Here is a 23,296-nt window from a genome sequence, read left to right as displayed (position 1 = left end):
TTACCAACCAAGGTCCGTCTAGTCAAGGCTATGGTTTTTCCCATGGTCATGTATGGATGTGAGAGTTGGACTGTGAAGAAAGCTGATCGCCGAAGAATTGATGCTTTTGAATTGTGGTGCTGGAGAATACTCTTGAGAGTCCCTTGGACTGCAAGGAGATTCAACCAGTCCATCCTAAAGGAAATCAGTCCATTGGAAGGACTGATGCTAAAGCTGAAACTCCAATACTTTGGCCACCTGATGAGAAGAGCTGACTCATTTGAAAAGATCCTGATGCTGGGAAAGATTGAAGGCGGGAGGAGAAGAGGACGACAGAGGATGAGATGGTTGGATGGCATCACCGACTCAATGGACATGAGTCTGGGTAAACTCCAGGAGTTGGTGATGGACAGGGAGGCCTGGTGTGCTGTGATTCATGGGGTCGCAAAGAGTCGGACACAACTGAGCTACTGAACTGAACTGGAGCCTAATTAATAAGAAGGTGTTGAATATCTCATACTGTTTATTCATTACTGTCCTGAAATTGAAAACCAGAGTAGTTCTGTGGGCACAGATCGTAAGTGTATTAATTCTTCACCCACACGGGCTGACTGGGAACTGCAGCTTGCTCTCCATTATCATGGGAGCGTGTCCCACACATTGCTAGCCCAGAGAAAGAGCAACATTCAAGGTCTAAAGTATGGTTTCTGTTGAAATCATATAGCTTTCCCCACCATCATAAAGTTGAAAAATCCTAAGTGGAACATAAGCAAATTAATGCCTAATGCAAATTATAATGTATTATTATAAGGGATCCCTTCAAGAATCAGACAGGGTAATGGACAGGGAAGCCTGGTGTGCTGCAGTCCATGGGGTCACCAAGACTCAGACACGACTGAGCAACTGAACAACAAGAATCAGAACAGGGTTTCCCAGGTGGCCCAGTGGTAAAGAGTCCACCTGCCAAGTAGGAGATGCCAGAGATACACATTTGCTCCCTGGCTCGAGAAGATCTCCTGGGGGAGGAAATGACAACCCACTCCAGTATTCTTTCTTGGGAAATCCCATGGACAGAGTAGCCTGGCAGGTGACAATCCATGAGGTCCCACAGAGTTGGACAGGACTGAGCAACTGAGCATGCTCCCATGCATGCAACAATCAAAAGAATTCAAAGAAGGAAGAACTTAGCAGAAGGAGGCAAGCTGCGGATTATCAGCCAGTCATGTAGCATTGCTTCTTTTAGTTTACACGTTTGCCTGTTATGAACCAAACTGAAATTTATTTTGAGTTTGTGCTGTTTTACCATCTTATTTTAGTTGTATGCTTTTCCGTCAACATAATGCATTTTATAATGATACGCTAGAACTTAGATTTTTGTCTTCAGCCTACTTGGTTTTTCCCGTGGTCATGTATGGATGTGAGAGTTGGACTGTGAAGAAAGCTGATCGCTGAAGAATTGATGCTTTTGAACTGTGGTGCTGGAGAAGACTCTTGAGAGTCCCTTGGACTGCAAGGAGATCCAATCAGTCCATTCTAAAGGAGATCAGTCCTGGGTGTTCATTGGAAGGACTGATGCTAAAGTTGAAACTGCAGTACTTTGGCCACCTCATGCGATGAGTTGACTCACTGGAAAAGACTCTGATGCTAGGAAATGTTGGGGGCGGGAGGAGAAGGGGACGACAGAGAATGAGATGGCTGGATGGCATCACCGACTCTGTGGACATGAGTTTGAGTGAACTCCGGGAGTTGGTGATGGACAGGGAGGCCTGGCGTGCTGTGATTCATGGGGTTGCGGAGAGTCGGACACGACTGAGCGACTGAACTGAACTGAACTTAATATTAAATATTTTTTTAATGCTACTGAAGTTTTGGTCCATCATGTCCATCCAGTGTATTATTTTTAATGTGCACTTTGTGAAATACTCTTAAAGCTTTATTATTATTATTGTCTAGGAAAAATCATTATGTTTGGAGCTTTAAATGCTATAGGCTTTATTTTCTCTCATAGAACAATGGTGTTTAGAATAGGAACGGTAATTTAGTTTGAATGTTTACATTGTTTTTTGGTAATATGTTGCTTTTAAAGCATTCTTCAAAGACATCAACTCCTCTGTAATGTATCATGGTATGTAAGAATGAGTGTGACATTTCTTAGTAAGCTTATTATGAAATAAGGACCAACATCTCCAGGAGATATTCATGGTGCTCCTAAGTTGCTTCAGTCGTGTCTGACTCTGTGCGACCCCATAGACGTTAGCCCAACAGGCTCCCCGCTCCTTGGGATTTTCCAGGCAACAACACAGGAGTGGGGTTGCCATTTCCTTCTCTAATGCATGAAAGTGAAAAGTGAAAGTGAAGTCGCTCAGTCGTGTCTGACTCTTAGCAACCCCATGGACTGCAGCCCACCAGGCCTCTCCGTCCATGGGATTTTCCAGGCAAGAGTTCGGGAGTGGGTTGCCATTGCATTCTCCAGGAGATATTCATAGATGATTGTTATTACAGAGATTACAGAAATGTATGCAATTTTTCCTTTTTTATTTGAAATCTTAATGTGGTAAATCATAGAGGACGTCATATTGCAAAGAGCCTATATACATGATTTCTGAATCTAAATATTTATAGTTGTGGTTTTAACTTTTATTCAGAGCTTTTCTAACACCTCTAGTGTATAATTATCATAATGACTAGCCACTTGGAGAAAAGTCTATGTCTTAGCTTTTAAAGTTTTAGATATTTAATGTTATGTTTTTCCTTTTTAATGTTTAACCTCTTGAGAGGTTAAAGTTAAACCCAAAATCCATTCTTTCAACCAACGTTTGAGTATCTGCCCTGTGTTATGTAAGCCAAGGTACAAAGGTGCAATAAAATATGGGTCTCTCCCCTCAGGAATCCCGGGCAGTTAGGAGAGGAAGACGCGTGCTGAAAGCAATGGGTGTCATCCTGCAAAGATAGAGAGGGTTGCAGGCCCGTAGTGGGGAGGGCGCGCCACCAGGACCAGATTGGCGTTTTGGCCTCTTACCATAAAAGGAGGAACAGGAGTGATGTGGGTGGAGTCGGCAAAGCAGATAGACACACTGTTTCCGGCATCAGGTATGGAATAGATGAAAGGGATTGGGTGGAATCAAACTAGGAGTTGATTTGGGAATGAAGTGTGGCAGATTAGGAAATAGGACCTTGTTTAGTTGGAACTCTGATGATGTTGTGTAAGGAGTTTCTTGTCTGGTTTTTAAGCAGAGGTAGTCCATTCTAAAGGAGATCAATCCTGGGTGTTCATTGGAGGGACTGATGCTAAAGCTGAAACTCCAATACTTTGGCCACCTCATGCGAAGAGTTGACTCACTGGAAAAGACTCTGATGCTGGGAAGGATTGGGGGCGGGAGGAGAAGTGGACGACAGAGAATGAGATGGCTGGATGGCATCACTGACTCGATGGACATGAGTTTGAGTGAACTCCGGGAGTTGGTGATGGACAGGGAGGCCTGGCGTGCTGTGATTCATGGGGTTGCAAAGAGTCGGACACGACTGAGCAACTGAACTGAACTGAACTGAAGGTATCTTTTGGAGAAGGCAGTGGCACCCCACTCCAGTACTCTTGCCTGGAAAATCCCATGGATGGAGGAGCCTGGTAGACTGCAGTCTGTGGGGTCGCTAAGAGTCAGACACGACAGAGCGACTTCACTTTCACTTTTCAATTTCATGCATTGGAAAAGGAAATGGCAACCCACTCCACTGTTCTTGCCTGGAGAATCCCATGGACGGAGGAGCCTGGTGGGCTGCCTTCTAAGGTGTCACACAGAGTTGGATACGACTGACGCAACTTAGCAGCAGCAGCAGCAGGGTATCTTTAAATTAATGTTTGTCTGAAAACTTCCATGTACAGTTTGGATATGGCTCTGAGAGAAACAGTAGGAGACCAGAAGTCACAGAAGAGATTAGTGTTCCAGATCCCTTAGCAAGGAAGTAGGTTTTATTTGTCAAGTACCATGTGAGGGATGTCACGATCCTTTGGATCTGAGGGTGCAAGAGAGGAAGGGTCAAGATTAGCAGGTTTCCAGCACAGGAGACAGCATTATGGTTCTACTGCCCACAGTCATATGGAGGTTGCAGATGGGCGGATGACTGGGGGCAGAAACACACAGTGTCTGACGTGACTTAGGGATATCCCATCTGACTGAAAACTAAGTATAATAGAGAAGTTGAAAGTGCCTTAAAAATATCTAGTCAACTCTGTTTTATGATGACTGTATTTTGTTACTTCTAAATAATGAAAAGGAATAAAAATATACGATTAACTTATTGGTCAAGAAATGTGACATAGTTGAAAGATAAAATTCATACATGTCACATACAGAGATACCAGTAAAGTAACACTTTCAAGGAGTGCAATTTAAAATTCTCCGCTCCAGTTGGGACTTCTAATAGCAAAAATTATCATCACTGACCTCAAAGAACTTGAGACATGTTCAAGTTAAACTATGTGGTTAAACTATGTCCAAAGATGTATGTGGGTACTGTCTTTGTATATATAATTACTGAAGAGCACCAAGGACATTCTTAGATGCTCTTAAGTTTATCCATCAGACGGCCCTGAGCATTCAGTTGTATTTTATTCATGAACAACTTGCATGTACCTCTCTTTCTTCTAACTGTGGTTTTGTTTTTATTTAAAAACCAGCAGTGAAAAGTTGATCAATTACGGTTAAATTGTCTTAACTATAATGCACAAATAATGTAATCAGGTAGAGCTGATGAAGCTTGCTGCTAAGCTGCTAAGTCACTTCAGTCGTGTCCGACTCTGTGCGACCCCATAGATGGCAGCCCACCAGGCTCCCCCGTCCCTGGGATTCTCCAGGTAAAAACATTGGAGTGAGTTGCCATTTCCTTCTCCAATGATGAAGCTTAGGTAATGGCTTAATGGGGTTTCTATCTGTTAAGTAGCCACAGAACCATTTTGTGAGACAACCTTTTTCTCCTTATGATGCCAACCTTAGATGTTTGAATATGCCCCAGAGTTTCCTAACATCCCAAACATTTTACTCTTATAATTAGCAACTTTTCTTTCTACAGCACTTTTCCTGGCAATGATGATGGTTGTGGTGATTTTTTTTGTTTCCTGTGATTTTAGTATTGCTTCAGTCTTTAGGGCATTCATTGAGTCTTACTGAGTTCTCCGAATAAGATTAACATCTCATAATCCATTTTATTTTTAAAAAATTCTTCATCCTATATTATGGCAGTTGATCTTTATGAAATATCAGTGAGGTAGAAGTGTGAGGCAAGATTCTTCCTATTTTGATCATGTGGTGATAGAACATCGTCCCTGACCCAGCTGGCTGCTGATGAGTTGGGAAGGGCTCCCAGGATCCCCTTAGAAACCTTTCCTCTGAATGCCTGAAGCCATTTTCCCACCCCCTGAGGAGAACGCACTCCCTGGGACAGTTCTGTTTCCAGTCATGAGCCGCTGGCCCCCGCTGAGAGCAGGCCTGGCTGCGGGGAAGCTCTGAGGACAGCTTGTGGATCAGAAGTGCGCCCCTCTCAGCCTTCCTGCAGTCACTGGGGTCCTGCCTGCTGACCAGACACGCACTGCCGCGTCCATGGGACAGAGGAAAAACTATTTATTTGACTTTTGTCCTGGTTCATAAAAATCCTTGTTACATGACGAGTGTCTTTGTACGCCAAGGAGTGATTCAGGGCAGACGGGAGCAGGGCCAGCTTGGGGAACTTCAGGATGGAGGCACTGGTTGACAGAAGGACCAACCAGGAGGTCAGAGGGACACAATGTTTCAGCCCTCCCTCTCGCCTCTAGGTCATGCATGAAAGCCCACAATCAGGTTAATCGCAGCTGTGTTGTGAGGCTTTGCTGAGACTCTGAGATGAAGAGGCACAGGGGCCTTGCATTACAGTGAACACATGGTTGCTCTGGGAGGCCATGCACGCACCGTGCCCAGAGAGTGTGGGGCCTCGTGCAGCCCCCCTTCCATGTTCTTGCCCTGTGCATTCTTCCCTTTGGCTATTCCTGAGTTCCATCCTTTAACAATACAAGCTGTAGTAGCAAGTACACTACTTCCGCGAGTTCTGTGAGGCACCCAGTAAATTATAGAAAATAAATGGGGTGGGGGGAGTGCATGAGAACCCTTGAATTTATCATTGGTTAGAAGTACAGGTGATCCCTGTAACGTGCCCTCTTAAGTGAGGGCGGTCTTTATGGGACTGAGTCCTTAAACGTGTGGGTTTTGGGCTAACTCCAGGAAGTGAGTGTCAGTGAGTTGGGAGACACCAGTGGGTATTGGAGAAGTGGATGAGGGTGGAATGATGTATTAGATATCAGAAAAAAAAATAAGCAGTCCACTTATGCTCCTCCCCAGTGTTTGCCTTATGCTGTTTGTTACATGGGTGTTCCTCAGGCTTATTTGTCTTTTCTCTAGTTATCTATCTGCCAGATTTGATGGATGTATGTGTGTAGTAAAATTTGATCAGTGATTTAATCATAATATTTTAAGTATGTGATTTTGTTCAATAGTGTGTTAATACATTTAATTTAAATGTTAATTTAAAATATAGTTTATTTGTCTTCCAACCATCCATCTTTCCACAGAATACTTAAGTGTATTCCTCTGGGTTTAGCTGTATGTGGATTACTTGTGACTTTTACTAGGCAAGAATGTATACATGAAAACACTTTATTATTTAATAAACAGAGTTTACTTGTTCTCAGAGTACCAGTAAAGAAAGGTGGAAATTTGTTTCCCATGGTACTCAAAGAACCCCTGATATCTTTTCCTTCCTGGTATAGGTGACCTTGGACAAGAGAGTAGAGTTTCCCCATCTTTTCTTTGTATATTTTTCCCCTCTCAAAAACCATCATTTTGAAAAGTGCTCAAATTATATTGAAATCGATTTAATTTTAAAAACGTACTCTTTCTTTGCCATCTTTTTCTTAACTGACTGATTATTTTGTATTGTTTATAGAGGTCAAGGACTTTGATTTTCAACAAAAGATATTTCTTATATGTGGTTTGTGTATGTGAGCTTTACCAAAATTTTCCTGTTTTTAAAAATCTTTTATTTTCTTCATTTCTGGATTTAAAAATTAAAAGGTTTTTAAAACTTTAAGTGAAATTCACCTTTCCTTTATTTTCATGGATTTTTCATTATTATTGTAAGGTTTTTCATGTGTTTTGTTTCTAGAATATTTTATTTTTTATATTATAATTTCGTCCTTTTAAGGCATATAATATTCTCTCTTTTAGTTTCTGTAGAAACCCTGGAAAAGAACTTGAAGCAGATGGGAAGGCAACTTCAACAGCTTGAGAAAGATTTGAAAATCTTTCCCCCTCCTGAAGACTTGCATGATAAGTTTGTGACAAAGATGTCCATATCCTTTGATATCTAAATAACTTTAAATTACTAGTCAATTAGGAATACAATTTACTTAACCTTTTAAGTCTACTTGCATAACCAGAAATCACTCTATAATGCCCAATTATAGAAAATTTATCCTTTACCTTCTTGCAAGGAACTTTATCAAGGGTTTTGCCTGTATTGAATAATACAGAGATTTATTCTGTTAATTTCATTCCTTTTTTTCCTTTTTATTAATCTAATACATTCTCTCCTCATTTTCCTTCCATATGCCCTATTTCCTTCTGATGGACATGGTAAATTGAAAGGATAGGAAGATTCAATTTGAGGAAGTTTGAATTTAATATCATGTTGTGATATAGATACTTTTGAAATGGACCAATACTTTTGAAGCAGATGGAGACTTTATAAACTGGTGTGACTGTCAGCTTAATTTCAAAAATTAATTTTTACACATCAAAAATTAACTCATTCGAGAAATTTTAAAATTTACTTTAGAAATACTACACTGTTCCAAAAAGCAAAACTGAACTTAGCACAATCCTACTGGTAAGGTATTTTCCTGACCCAAAATAAAATTGACCAATACATGTGTGTATGTATGTCTGTAGATATGCATATATACATAAAAACTAATAGCATTAGGATTGTCCTGCTTAATTTAAGGTCCTTTGAATTGCATTGTCTTTGGTTGCACTAACTTTGTCAGTGGGAAGTGAAAGTTGCTCAGTCATGTACAAGTCTTTGCTACCCCATGGACTATACACTGGAGTGGGCAGCCTTTCCCTTCTCCAGACGATCTTCCCAACCCAGGAATCGAACCCAGGTCTCCTGCACTGTGGGCAGTTTCTTTACCACTTGAGCCACAAGGGAAGCCCAAGAATACTGGAGTGGGTAGCCTTTCCCTTCTCCAGGGCATCTTCCCGACCCAGGAATCAAACCGGGGTCTCCTGCATTGCAGGCAGATTCTTTACCAACTGAGCTATCAGGGAAGCCCCACTTTGTCAGTGAACTCATCTTTAATGAGTAATTGAAGTAATAAACTTTTTCTTCATTTCCAGAAACTAATGTTGAGTTGCTTTTCAAACTGTTCTGTGAAATTAGAGACTTATATCTTTTGCCTTATAATAAAATATTACAACTGTACATTTATCAAATTCCATATGGGCTTCAGAATTCCATATGAAAGGATAACCCACTTCTAAACAAGCACTTATAAGTAGATACTCCTAATATTTTATTTTAAACTGAGATACTTAAAATAACTACTTTTTCTCTTTTCATTTCTTCTTCCCTGAGATTTGGCAAATCACAAAATTATTATTTGTCTTGTCATAGACTTTATTGTACTTGGACTTTCAGCTTAATTGTGAATTAGTTCAATTTTAGCTTTCTACATCATCTCTTTTGGGAAATATCATAAAAATTCACGGCAGCAATAATCAATTCAGGCTAATGTGTTTGTTTCCTTTCGTGTGTTTCCTATCCACACAGTTTCTTCTTTTATTAGGCAGGATGTCTTTATCACTACATTTGAGAAGGTTGTGTTTTGAAAACTGAAGATGAAGTCCGTGTTTATCCACACCTTCTCCTTTGGCAAAGTATGGTTAAGCCTAAATTTGTTATTGTAGAATTGCATGTTGCATCATTCTTAACTCCCCCCCACCTACCATTTTATCATGTTATAATATTCATATGTGACAATATTGTGAGCATTAAGAACTGTTCACTGAGGCACTTTTTATGGTTCCCTATAGATAAAGCATTTTTGAAAAGATTTTACTTGCATACAATTTCCAGTAATACGTTGTGCATGTACTAATTATGAATCTCAGTTATCTGGAATATAGGACCTGAAATAAATTCTTGAGATTAGAATAAGGTTAGTAAAATCCTGCTCAGCAGACAATTCAGGACCTATCCATATTTGTGTTCATATGACACAGAAGCTGAATGATGTTGGCTTATTGAAAGGTATGCAGCTCATAAAAAGCAGCCAGCAGGAAATCAGAAACAGGAAGGATGAAGCTTTGTTGGAAACAATTTTTCATTCTGAGTACAATTATACTCCATGGACAAGAAAGCTCCTACATCCTGTTGCTAAATATCACAACCTAGATGCCTCTAATGAACTGATTAGCATTCATGTATCTCTTGGAAGTCAGATATATGAACAGTTGGTGCACTTTGCTATTGACAAAGCTTATAATCATAAATATTCTTTGCTGAGATTAGATTGCACTCATTTGCTTTTCATCTTAGACATACTAGTTTCTAAGTAATTAAATTCATTCATTGCAAAGCTTTATTTACTTTAATTAGGACTGACAACAAGTCAGATTTTGAATATTAAATACATTTATACAGATTTTATTAAAATGGCAAATTGTGAGCTTCTTACATCTAAGAAAATGGAAGAATTTGGGGACTAAATGCATAATAAATAAACCTGTGTTTAACTAAAGTTGGGGTTATTAACACTGGCAGTTTGTTTATGTTTTAAGTATTAGTGATTATTAGTTGAAAGATATATCAAGCATTTGGTTAATCAGTCAATTCTGAAAGAATATGTGTGTTATCAAAGTTATTAGTGGTGCATCTATGCAAATAGATATTTAGATTAAACAATCATGATTTACTGAACTATTAAATAATTTGTTAATTGTTTTAATTATAGCGATACAATTTTGTTGTAATTTCATGAAATTACATGAGTAGTACTCAACTATAGTATATTGTATTTTTATGCTACCAGTACTTGTTTTCTGTACATGCATGTCTTAATATTAAAAAATACAAAATTATATTCTTTAAAAGGCATATACAGTTATTTCATTATCACATTGACCTTTTAGTAATAATTACCCTACTTTTCAATTGCTAAGTCTGGTGAGAAGTGTAATTAGAGTAATTTCACTAAGTATTTGCCTGAAAAATTTGTTACATGATTTGTGGTAGGGTCACCAATATTGTCATATATCAATATAAAGTATTATATGTAAGGTGTACATACTTTTTAAATTCTTTATCCAGGAGAAACTGGGAAAATGCCAGGATTAGTGTCATGAGATGCTTATTCCTTTCTTTTGACCTTTCCATTCTGTAATATATCCTATTTTAAGGAAAAATAACAAACAGATCCTAGCACATCACCCTCCGAATTCTCCTTGCACAAGCCTTTTACATTTCTCTTTTCTCCTTGTCCCACTGTCTCCCAGTTCTCGTAGAAAAATCATTTTGCTTGATATTTTTGTATTTGCCATAGAACTTACATGACAAGTCATTTGTCACTTTTCCATTTCTTTAGTCTTTAAATTTCTTCTTTGTGATCACACTTTATTTTCGCATTTTCTTTTTTGCTGTCCCACTGTATAACAATATATTGGACACTCCAGAAATTATTAGGTAGATGCTAAAACTGTCCCCATAAATTCCTTGAGAGGAAAACTTGCATATTATTTATATCTACATTTCACACTGCATAAAGCACAGAATTTTTCTGGTAAAACAATTTAGTACATTTTAATTTAATTGAAGTGTGATTAGGAAGTAAAATGGAAGAGTGGAATGAGTGAAATGTAAACTTGCATAATACATGGTCCATTTGCAAGAGTGGGAAGTTAGGTAATTGAGTGATTTCTAAGAGCAGATTTTTTTCTCTTAAATTAGTCTTCTTTCCTCCTTTTTTTTCCTGCTTTCTCTCACTAGTTTTCCATTTCACACATTCTCAACAGACTTTGAAGACCTGGGCTAAACTATCCTGGTCTTCATCCCCAATGCAGCCTCAGGTCTACAGTGATCTCTCCCTTCGCAGAGGTCTTGCTACATGCACTCTGTTGGGCTTGACAGGCACGCCTCGGTCACTGTCACTTTCTCAGCCAGGAGTTCCCTTACTGCCCTGCATAAGTTAGGCTCGGTCACTCTGTACAGCATCACACACAAATGTTTGTTTTTATCACCCTTATTACTGTCTGAATATCCCATTCATCTGTTTACTGTCTGTCACCACTCTCTAGAATGCATGTTTCATGGAAATGGGGCTTTGCCTACCTTGTTAGCCAGTGTTTTCCATTGTGTCTAGAAGAGACGTTCACAGTGGGGCTCAGTGAGTACTTTTAGATTAGCTGGCTGCCTGGCCATCTGGGTCCCATGTCATTAAAAAGATCTCTTAACGGTGTTAAAGGTGTAGGACCGGTTGAAGCTGATCCTTGTAAGGTGATTAATGGAAGTAAAAGGTATCTTAGGTGGGGAGTTGCAATGCTAATAAAGGTAGAATCTATTTGTGCCATATTGCTTGGGAATGAACAGAACTTGTTTAAATCCAAAATCTCAGTCTGACTACTCAGTTGGCCGAAACTAAACATACGTTGTTCCATGTGTGTGAACACAGATCTGGTTCTCTTGTACCTTTCAAATGGGAAAATTCCACTGGGTCAAGTAGAAGTTCATCAGAATATTGCCTTAGTTTTGGTAAAGGAAAAGAAAATAGATTTCACAAAAATAACATGTAATTGGATATATATCAATATTTCTGTAATGAATTTTATCAAACTTTTGTTGAATAACTTGCCTTTCTCTAAAGCTCTTTATAAATATAGGACATGTGCTGGCGAAAAAAATAAAGCCTTGTTACTACTACAGTTACGGGCATTAATTTCTAACTGGAGTTCAACAGTTGGCATGAGAACACCTGTGTTTGCTTTTTCTTTCAGATGATTTTTTTTTTTTAATCTGAAGGTTCTGCTGTCTCTTAATGAGATAGTATCCATCATTAGCCTCATTAAAGTAGCCCTTTATTCCATTCTATCAGATAGTCATTTATACTTCTGAGAATTTATTTGGCTATTTCTAACATCATTGCAATTCAATCACAGTCTTACCATTTTTTGTCTGTAATTCCACTGTTTAAAGTTGTACTTCATTTCCTTTGTGAGCAAATTGTTATATAGATAACAATGATAAGAATATTTAAAACTCTAGCTGTTGGAACAAGACCATGTATTTTCCATGGTTTTGGCTCTTGATCCTCTTTCGCATCACATCATTTAATGTAATTTTGCTATTTTTATTAAGTATGTCCAGGCAGATTTCTGATATTTTATTAACTCTTGATTCTTACCTGAAAATCTAAGAAGTGTTATTGACTAATTGGGCTTTAACTTATTTACGGAGCTGATTCCTATGAATGGGGATATTCCTAGGTATTAGAAAAAAAATATTAGTATTTGTGGAGTACCTGTTATTACCTATGGCTGATTCATGTTGGTGTATGGCAGAAACCAACTCAATATTATAAAGCAGTTATCCTTGAGTTAAAAAGAAATAAACAAAAACCTGAAAGCCTTATAAGTTATGATGAGGCAAAATAGGAGTACCTGTAGAGCATACAATTAGCAATACCCACCATGTAGTACAACCTGTTGTCCAGGGTAGCTACTGGTTAGGAACTCTGTTAGCTCATAACATTGCATCCAAATTGTATGTGTGTGTATGAATGTATATATGCACGATTTTATGAAGAGAGTGCCATGATTTATATCAGGCTTTTTAAAAAATTTATTTTGTAATTGGAGGAAAATTGCTTTACCATGTTGCATTGATTTCTTCCATACAACTTCAAATTAGTCATATATATATATATATATCCTCTCACATCAGACTTTTGATACTTTTTACCTTTCCTACCACAATTTAAGAGTGATGACAGTAGAGTGAAATTAGTCATCGGCACTAATACAGTTGCAAATAATTTGACTTAATACAACATCTAGAGAAAGGGCAGACAGTCACAGGTGATCAGCCCCCTAAATGTGGCAAGTTGCTCAGTCGTGTCTGACTCTTTGCAACCCCATGGACTGTGGCCCGCCAGGCTCCTCCGTCCATGGAATTTTCCAGGCAAGAACACCAGAGTGGGTTGCCATTTCCTTCTCCAGGGGATCTTCCCGACCCAGGGATTGAACCGAGTCTCCCGCGTTGCAGGCAGACGCTTTACCATCTGAGCCAACAGGGAAGCAAGAACAAAGCACTACTAGGGGATTGAACTAGAAGGGCAAACAAAGAACTTCATTGCACAGAGTACAGTAGACTGCACATGCTGTGTATTCATTGGAACAAGTAATCACTCTTAGTTGCAGAGATTAGACAAGGGGGCTTCATGGAAGAGGAAGAATTGAACTAAGCTTAGAATGATAGGTTTGGACAAGCAAAGGCAGAAAATGATTCACGAGAGTTAAGGTGGCTCAGATGGTAAAGTGTCTGCCTACAATGCAGGAGACCCGGGTTCAATCCCTGGCTCAGGGAAGATCTCCAGGAGAAGGAAATTGCAACCAACTCCGGTATTCTTGCCTGGAAAATCCCATGGATGGAAGAGCCTGGTAGGCTACAGTCCATGGGGTCACAAAGAGTCAGACATGACTGAGTGACTTCACTTCAGTAAGGCTATATAAATAATCCATGTGGATATAGTCTCTGTTTGGGACATAAATTTTGGTTTATAGATTGAATAAATGAACCAACGTTGATTTCTGAACTTGCTAGGTAAATAAAGGGATGCTTACATTACAAATGAATCAGCAAAAGTTCCATGTAATGATAATTTCTGAATGCATTTGAAATGTGATTTATATTTACATAAATTCACTTCATCTACAGCATTTCACAAATATGGATGTTTCACAAGACAGTATGTGGAGATACATGTATGTATTATTATAATTTTTCATGATTTTTGTGATTTTAGTATACAAAATCTTTTGTTCATCCAAGGATTAAAAATGATACTAGATATAAATGCATTGACCACTAGTACTATTATAATCTAGATTTTTAGAAAGTATAAGGAAACATTTGAATATTATTGAAACTACTGAACTATAATTTTAAATCATATTATGAGATCTGATAATATAGTCAAATTAGAAGAAAAATATCCTTGAACCCAATCGTAAAAGCAAAATGTTAAATATATAAATATTTAACTTTTCTGATTGTTTACCATTGTTAATTAGGAATCACAGTGAAGATTTCATCACTGTATAGTATGGATTGAATTGTAAGAACGGTTAACTATTAGAGCTAGTTTTGGCATTTTGGAGATGTGTAATAATGGCTAATTAAAACATGATTTAAGGATTTTTTTTCCCCTAAAACATTTCTTTGTAAATATCAGAGTACCTTAACTGTAATATACAGCTTTGTTATCAGTGCAAAAGAACAGTATGAGAAACTTTCAAAATTACATGACAACATGGACAAGTTATACCAGAATATAATGGCGTACTATGCCGTCGACGTGAAGAAGGTGTCCGTAGAAGACTTCTTGACTGATTTGAATAACTTCAGAACCATGTTTATGGTATGTTAAAAATCTTAATTTGTTTTTTAAAAGTATTTATATCTATATTACTTCATTTACTGTTTAGTAATTCATTCTACTCCTGTTGTCTGTAGTAAAACTTACGTTTTCAGACAGATGTTGAAAGTTAGCTTTAAAAATTTTAGATTCTTAAATCTACTGAAAAATGTGTGTTTTGTTCTCTTTTGGACCTTCCCAACATTAAGTTGTAATCAGAAATTTTGATTGAAAAAGTGACAAATTCTGAAGTTTTTCATAAAGACTCCCCTCCTGGCTGATTACAAAGCACTTTTGTAATAAGTTTTTGGCTCTGATTTTTTTCTTTAAGCTTAAAATCAATTTTTATTTTTGTGGTATAATTTCACCAAATTCTGTACAGTTTTTGTGAAGCTTTTTTTCCCTTTTCTTTTCTTAATGCATTGTACAATAAGCTACCTGTGATTTGCCTTTGAATGGATTTTATGTTCCTAGGGTTTCCTTTAGATGCTTTAACAGGGAGGTCAGGTCTCTGATGTGGAATCCTTTCATTTAGGCATTAAAAAGATCTTTTGTAAAGTATTAACTGATTAAATGGGGGAAAAAACCCACACACATATTAAAGTGAGAAAGCATTGTTGTCTCCCTAGGGAAACTGGTGATACATTTTCATTTCTACAATGAAAAATTACGTTGTTCCTAATAGAAGGGTGAGTCACTTTTGTGTTTCAGCAAATGTTTATGGGGATTAAAAACTTTTGAGGTATAAAGGAAAAAAAAAGGTTGAATTTATTTTTAATTTCAGGAAAGCTTTATTGCTGAATTTATTGGACTTAGTTATAATCACCTGGTTATGACTAGATAGCCTTTCAATAAATTGTCAATATTTTAAATGAAAATTGGTTCACAAGTCTAGTTTACTTCCTCCATAAATTCACAGTGTTTTTCAAGATTATTTTTTCACTAGCCAAAACAACTTTGACTGTTAGATATACTTATTATGTGCCTATGTGTGTGATATACTGCATAATATGCTACTTTAATTTTTATGTTATGAGTCAACATGGTTTAGTAGAAATAGCAAAGGCTTTGAAGTTTGAGAGAACAGGGTTTGGATTCCACACTAGATGTATGACTATAAATACTTTTAACATTTTTGAGCAATTTCCATATTTGTAAAAGGGAATGTTAATTCTTTTCTCAGGGTAGTATTTAAATACTAAATGAGATAAATATTAAGTATCACAGCTCTCGGTACATGGTAGTTGCTTAATAAATTATTATGCCATGAAGGGTTAACTCAGTAGACTTGCGATACTCAAACCCTGCACATTTCAAAGAAATTGCTGGTCCTTGACTGGCTCTGGGGAGAACAACTGTAAACTCTTGGAATATCCTGCCCAATAAAGCAGTTTTTGTATGCCTGAGACCTTGGGCCAAGCTAGATAGTTATGCAAAACATGTGCTTTATTGTGAACACTTGTTTTGTTTACCTGGGGCCTTGGGCCGCACTGTGTCGGCTCATCCTCTGTGTGGAGTTGAAGACTGAGGGGCCGAGGTCATTTATGCTGCAGGTCTGCATTCTGGTCTGCATCACTGACCTCCTCAGTAACTCTTGGTATCAAGGCTTGGCTGAACTTCCCTTCTTGGCAGTACATCATATCACATGCGTTGTGACATGTTGTTGCTAGAATAGTGAAACTCTCCTGGGAGAAGACAACTGTGATTTTACTTTCTATCTTTTCCCTGTAAGAAGCTGTAACAGCAAGTATAACAAAGTTTCTGAGTTCTGTGGCTCCTTCCAACAAATTAACGAATTTCTGAGGGTGGTCTTGAGGATCCGTGACACAATTATGCATAAAATTATAAAATAATAATACCTATCAGATACTGAATATTTTCTATGAACAAGATATTTTTCCAAATGCCTTACATGTATCAGCCAGTCTTCATGATAACTCTGCATCCTTCTGCTGTTTCTGTTCCCCACTTGAGCAAATGAAGAAAGAGACCAAGTCCATATTATATGGTTTAGAATCACATCTAATTCTACATCTGCCTTAGATCTGGTAGGACTTCTGTGGGTGACTTAGCATCCTTAGTAGGTGGTGGGCAGAGGGAAAAGTGTTTGAGTGGAGAAAGATTCAAGGTGGAGGGTGATAAGGTGAGAACTATACTTTGTTTCAGAGTTCACATGGCTGGCTCTGGAAGTAGCTGCTACCACACACTTCCTATATACACAGACATGCACACACGCACTCATATTCACATTGTACTAAATTAAAATCGTTAGAGCTAAAAATAAAACACTTTATTTGAATAAATAATCTGGAGAGGGAATTTTCTTTAGAATAAAAATAAGCATAAAGAAGACTATAAGGGAATACAGTTTTGCAGGCAGATTTTTTCTTCCTTTCTTTATGGTTTTAGTCCTTGAATTTTAGACATTGTGTCCTTTTTTTTTTAATTGGGAGAAAAGTGCTATATAGTAGACATTTAGAAAGACCACAGTGCCAAGACTGATAGAAAATACAAATAAATGTCTGTTTGTCAATGTCTTCTGATCTCTTAGGTTGCTGTTTAATTCCATATGATTCAACTTCAGAAACTATGTTAATTTCAGTGAGTCAGTATGAAAATATTAGAGATAGATGTGGAACTTTCACATGTTGAAGGTTGTTCTGGAAAATCACATTAATACAATAGACACATGAAATGATGCTCAACATTGCTTATTTTCAGAGAAATGCAAATCAAAGTTACAATGAGGTATCACCTCACACTAATCAGAATGGCCATCATTAAAAAATCTATGAACAATAAATACTGGAGAGGATATGGAGAAAAGTGAACCTTCCATTTCCTATCTGTTGTAAAAAGTGCTTCAGCGAACACTGGGGTATTCAAGTATGTGTGTCTCCTTCAGGTGTAGTTTTCTCAGAGTATATGCCCAGTAGTGGGATTGCTGGGTCATATTCCTTATTTTTTAAGGAATATACATACTGTTCTCCATAGTGGCTGTATCAGTTTACATTCTCACCAACAGTGCAAGAGGGTTCACTTTTCTCCATATCCTCTCCAGTATTTATTGTTCATAGATTTTTTAATGATGGCCATTCTGATTAGTGTGAGGTGATATCTCATTGTAACTTTGATTTGCATTTCTCTGAAAATAAGCAATGTTGAGCATCATTTCATGTGTTTGTTGGCCATATGTCTTTAGAGACATGTCTGTTCAGGGCTTCTGCCCATTTTTTTATTGGGTTGCTTGTTTTCCTGGTGTTGAGTTGCCTGAGCTGCTTGTGTATTAATGGATGTGTGTGGAATCTAGAAAGATGGCACTGATGAGCCTGTGTTCAGGGCCACTGTGGGGACACAGACACGAGGAACAGTCTTGTGGACCCGGTGGGGGAGGGAGGGGGTGAGTGGATTCAGAGAGTAGCAGGGAGACGTGTGCATTGCCACGTGTAAAATAAACACCCAGGGGGAGTTTGCTGTGTGACTCGGAGAGCTCAGCCCAGTGCTCGGCGACGACCAGAGGGGTCGGATGGGGCGGGAGGTGGGAGGCGGGTTCGGGAGGGAGGGGACATATGTAAATGCGTGGCTGATTCATGTTGATACATGGCAGAAACCAGTACAGTATTATGAAGACAATATCTTGCAATATAAAATTTTTAAAAAATACACTAGGCAAAGTACATATTTTCTCTTTAATTTACTATTAAGATATGTTTACATTGTTAAAATGCTTAATATGGTAAAATATGTTCACATTGTTACACAGAGCAGGAAATTCTCCGGTAAAGTGGAGATCTGTCTCGTATTGTACATAAGAAGTTGGAGCACTCATTCTACACCTGTCCTCCACTACAGCAGCTTTCCATGGAGTGTTTGCTCTGGAGGTCAGACCACTCTGCTTATTTTTCCCAGTGCCTGGTGCACTCGCTCCATATTTTGCCTAGCTGATTTATTGTACTCACCCTTCTGATCTCTGCTGAGACTTTTCTTCATCTAGTATCAAATGCCCCCAACTACAGTGGGTGACATTCTCTCTTAGCTAACACATCTACTGTCAGTCAAGTACCAGGTGCTATTCTTTCATTTAATCATTACAACAACAAACAGATGTGGTATGTGTACTGTGATTATTCCCATTTTACAGATTAGGAAACTGAGGCTTAGAGAGATAGTGACTTGCCCATTGTTACACAGCTAACAGGTGACTGACGTGAGATGCTAGTCCAGGAGTCTCCCCACTGTTACTAGGATCTCCCATTTAATGTGTATAAGAAGAGCTTTTCAGCTTCTTTTCTTTCTCCCTCCCTCTCTCCTTCCCTTCTTCTCTCCCTTGCCTCTTCCTTCCTTCCTTCCTTTTTCCTCTCTGAGACCTTTTTTGCATTAGTTAACAAAAGAACGTCTGTTCTAGTCTGCTCCCCAAACCCTGTAGAATAACGGGGGAGGCTTTCATGATTTTGTGGCTTCCTCTGAGAAACAGCTGTTCATTGTGACAGCAGTTTTGCCCCAATCTTTTCTAGTTGGGGACTCTCAACTAGGAATCAATTTATTATTGTTGTTTTAGCGATCTTTACGGGTAGTTTACTCATTGGGAATGGTATCTGTTTGGAACTATTGATCAACTACCAAGAAGTAGGGAGTAAGCTTCTATTGTAATGTTTTGGCTTTGTTTTTCTTATTATCTTCAGCCAAATAACAGTTGTCACTGATGGAGTTGCTAAGACCCTGTACTAGATGCTCTTCATGTGTGATCCCACTTATCTTCACAGCATTTTAGTGAGGTACAGAATGTTACCTGGAGGAAGCTATGGGCTGGAGGAAAGCAGCCCATGCCTTAGCAGATTGCCATGCACGGGATTAGATGAAGGGCTGCCCTACTCCACATCCTGATTTTTCTCATTTTTAATACCATTTCTAAGTACATTGTTCATCAGAGAGTTTGTAAGAAAAGTCAAAATGTAATTTTTAAGGGTGTTTTTGATAACTTACTAGAAGGAATCATCACAAAGCATTCTTCTTTTCCTCACCCCTTCATAGAATAACTTTCTGTTTACATTGACGAGTGCATGAGAGAAAAATGTTTGCAGGTCTGCTTCTGTTTCACAGCATAAAATGTTCACTTTTAAAATTAGAGGCCTATTAATACAAACCCTTGTGGTGAGGTGAGGGTTAAGGGGAAGTGTAGAGAGTCAGTACTGCTCTGTAATGGATTTTTATTTCCTATAGCACTGATGTGGGGAATAAAGTTCAAATTGGAGGCACTAGGTGGAAATGTCTGACCTCACACTGTAGGCTGAGGAAATTGGTGGCCCACCAGGCATGAGACTTCACCAAATTTGTGCCTTCAGTCATATACTGTTCCATAACAATGATTGCTTTCCACTTTGGTCTAGTTTTAAACTCATTGTTGTATGCCATTACCACTGGACCTGTTATGAATAGGGATAAAATGCTTCTCCGGGATGAACTGATGATTGTTGTCGGATCAAAGAACCCTCTTATCCACCTTTATTTTATCCAGCAGCTGTATCATGCTTGTGTTTGTTCTTAGAGGTTGAGACTAATCTTAGATTCTCTCACTGGTCACTGTGACTTTGAAGCATTTGTTTGTCCTGGTCGCACTTCCCACTCATCTTCACATTACAGAATTTTGTTCAAACATCTCTTACATCCTTAGGCTCAAATTACATGGTTTCTTCTTCAACACTCTCACCTCTTATCCTGATAATGCTTAGGTTCTTTATCATTGAAAGGTCTTTTGCTATTTTCTTTCTTTAACCAGAATTAGTAGCACATTGAAACAACACTCTTAACTCCTTGAGCAAATTTCACCTTATACCTCATTTATATTGTTAAACATTGCATCTTTAAGAGATACTTCTAAGTGCTTTTATTTCTTAGAATTCTTTTGTTATTTGTCTTCTTATAAGTAACACTCCTTGGAAGGAAAGTTATGACCAACCTATATAGTATATTAAAAAGCAGAGACATTACTTTGCCAACAAAGGTCCGTCTCGTCAAGGCTATGGCTTTTCCCGTGGTCATGTATGGATGTGAGAGTTGGACTGTGAAGAAAGCTGATCGCCGAAGAATTGATGCTTTTGAACTGTGGTGTTGGAGAAGACTCTTGAGAGTCCCTTGTACCGCAAGGAGATCCAACCAGTCCATTCTAAAGGAGATCAATCCTGGGTGTTCATTGGAAGGACTGATGCTAAAGCTGAAACTCCAATACTTTGGCCACCTCATGCGACGAGTTGACTCACTGGAAAAGACTGTGATGCTAGGAAATGTTGGGGGCGGGAGGAGAAGGGGACGACAGAGAATGAGATGGCTGGATGGCATCACCGACTCGATGGACATGAGTTTGAGTGAACTCCAGGAGTTGGTGATGGACAGGGAGGCCTGGCGTGCTGTGATTCATGAGTCGGACACGACTGAACTGACTGACTGACTGACTGAAGTAACATGTTTAAAAGCAAAGTTTCTAATAAATTTTATTTTGAAGAATATATCATTTTTCTGTTTTAATTAGACATATCTAGCTGGATGGCATCACCGACTCTGTGGACATGAGTTTGAGTGTACTCCGGGAGTTGGTGATGGACAGGGAGGCCTGGCGTGCTGTAATTCATGGGGTTGCGGAGAGTCGGACACGACTGAGCGACTGAACTGAACTGAACTGAACTGAACTATGTAGATATTCCAAAACAAATATTCCCTTCTATCAGGAAACTTCCACAAGCCTCTTATCCTTGTCCATCAGACAACAGACAGAAAGAAAATCACACTTACAGAAAACTAACCAAACTGGTCACATGGACCACAGCCTTGTCTAACTCAGTGAAACTATGAGCCATGCCGTGTAGGGCCACCCAAGATGGATGGGTCATGGTGGAGAGTTCTGACAAAACGTGGTCCACTGGAGAAGGGAATGCAAACCACTACAGCATTCTTGGCTGAAGAACCCCATGAACAGTATGAAAACGCAAAATGATAGCATACTGAAAGAGGAACTCCCCAGGTCAGTAGGTGCCCAATATGCTACAGGAGATCAGTGGAGAAATAACTCCAGAAAGAATGAAGGGATGGAGTCAAAGCAAAAACAATACCCAGTTGTGGATGTGATTGGTGATAGAATGGCAAACCATTCAATACACAGTAATCCAAGTTTATACACCAACCACTAATGCCAAAGAAGCTGAAGTTGAACGGTTCTATGATGACCTCCTAGAAATAACACCAAAAAAGATGTCCTTTTCATCATAGGGGACTGGAATGCAAAAGTAGGAAGTCAAGAGATACCTGGAGTAACAGGCAATTTTGGCCTTGCAGTACAGAATGAAGTACTAACAGAGATTTGCCAAGACAACACACTGGTCCTAGCAAATACATTCTTCAAACAACCCAAGAGACGACTTTACACGTGGACATCATATGATGGGCAATACTGAATTCAGATTGATTATAATTTTCTCAGCAGGAGATGGAGAAACTCTTTACAGTCAGCAAAAAGAAGAGCAGGAGCTGACTGTGGCTCAGATCATGAACTCCTTATTGCAAAATTCAAACTTAAATTGAGAAAGTAGGGAAAACCACTAGTCGATTCAGATATGACCTAACCAAATCGCTTATGATTATTCAGTGAAAATGACAGATTGAAGGGATTAGATTTGATACAGCGCCTGAAGAACTATGGACAGTGGTTTGTGACATTGTAAAGGAGGCGATGATTAAAACCATCCCAAAGAATAAAGAAATGCAAAAAGGTAAAACGGTTGTCTGAGGAGGCCTAAGAAATAGCTGAGAGAGGAAGAGGAGCTGAAGTCAAAGGAGAAAAAGAAAGATATACCCATCTGAATGCAGAATTCCAAAGAATAGCAAAGTAGAGATATGAAAGCCTTCCTCAATGATCAATGCAAAAAAAAAATTAGAGGACAACAATGAAATGGGAAAGTCTAGAGATCTCTTCCAAGAAAATTAGAGATACCAAGGGAACATTTCATGCAAAGATGGGCACAGTAAAGGACAGAAATGGTATGGACCTAAGAGAAGCAGAAGATATTAAGAAGAGATGGCAAGAATACACAGAAGAAGTATAAAAAAAGCTCTTCATGACCAAGATAATCACAGTGGTGTGATCACTCACCAAGAGCCAGGCATCCTGGAATGTGAAGTCAAGCGGGCCTTAGGAAGCGTCACTAGAAACAAAGCTAGTGTAGGTGATGAAATTCCAGCTGAGCTATTTCAAACCCTAAAAGCTGATGGTGTGAAAAAGTGCTGTACTCAGCATGCCAACAAATTTGGAAAACTCAGCAGTGGCCACACTGGAAAAAGACAGTTTTCATCCTAATCTCAAAGAAAGGCAATGGCAAAGAATGTTCAAACTGCCTTACAATTGCAGTCATCTCATGTACTAGCAAAGTAATGCTGAAAATTTTCCAAGCTAGGCTTCAACAGTACGTGAACCAGGAACTTCCAGATGTTCAAGCTGGATTTAGAAAAGGCAGAGGAAGCAGAGATCAAATTACCAACATGCGTTGTATCATAGAAAAAGCAAGAGAATTCCAGGAAAACATCTTCTTTATTGACTATGCGGATCACAACAAGCTG

At 38.6% G+C, this 23,296-nt stretch overlaps 1 protein-coding gene across 2 annotated transcripts in view; it reads left to right on the top strand.

Moving 5' to 3' along the window:
• The window catches only part of DIAPH3 (diaphanous related formin 3), a 582,052-nt gene that overhangs the window by 344,891 nt on the left and 213,865 nt on the right, over positions 1–23,296 (top strand). For both annotated transcript variants that reach the window (XM_088842795.1, XM_088842794.1), the window contains 2 exons: positions 7,230–7,355; positions 14,532–14,695. In XM_088842795.1, coding sequence (XP_088698921.1) covers positions 7,230–7,355; positions 14,532–14,695 — 290 coding nt within the window. The remainder of the gene's footprint in view (positions 1–7,229; positions 7,356–14,531; positions 14,696–23,296) is intronic.

The sequence above is a fragment of the Moschus berezovskii genome, chromosome 13 (assembly GCF_049115385.1).
Source record: "Moschus berezovskii isolate FMDL1 chromosome 13, NW_MosBer_1.0, whole genome shotgun sequence".
Taxonomy (NCBI): Eukaryota; Metazoa; Chordata; class Mammalia; order Artiodactyla; family Moschidae; genus Moschus; species Moschus berezovskii.
This window is presented reverse-complemented; position numbering and strand designations above follow the sequence as displayed.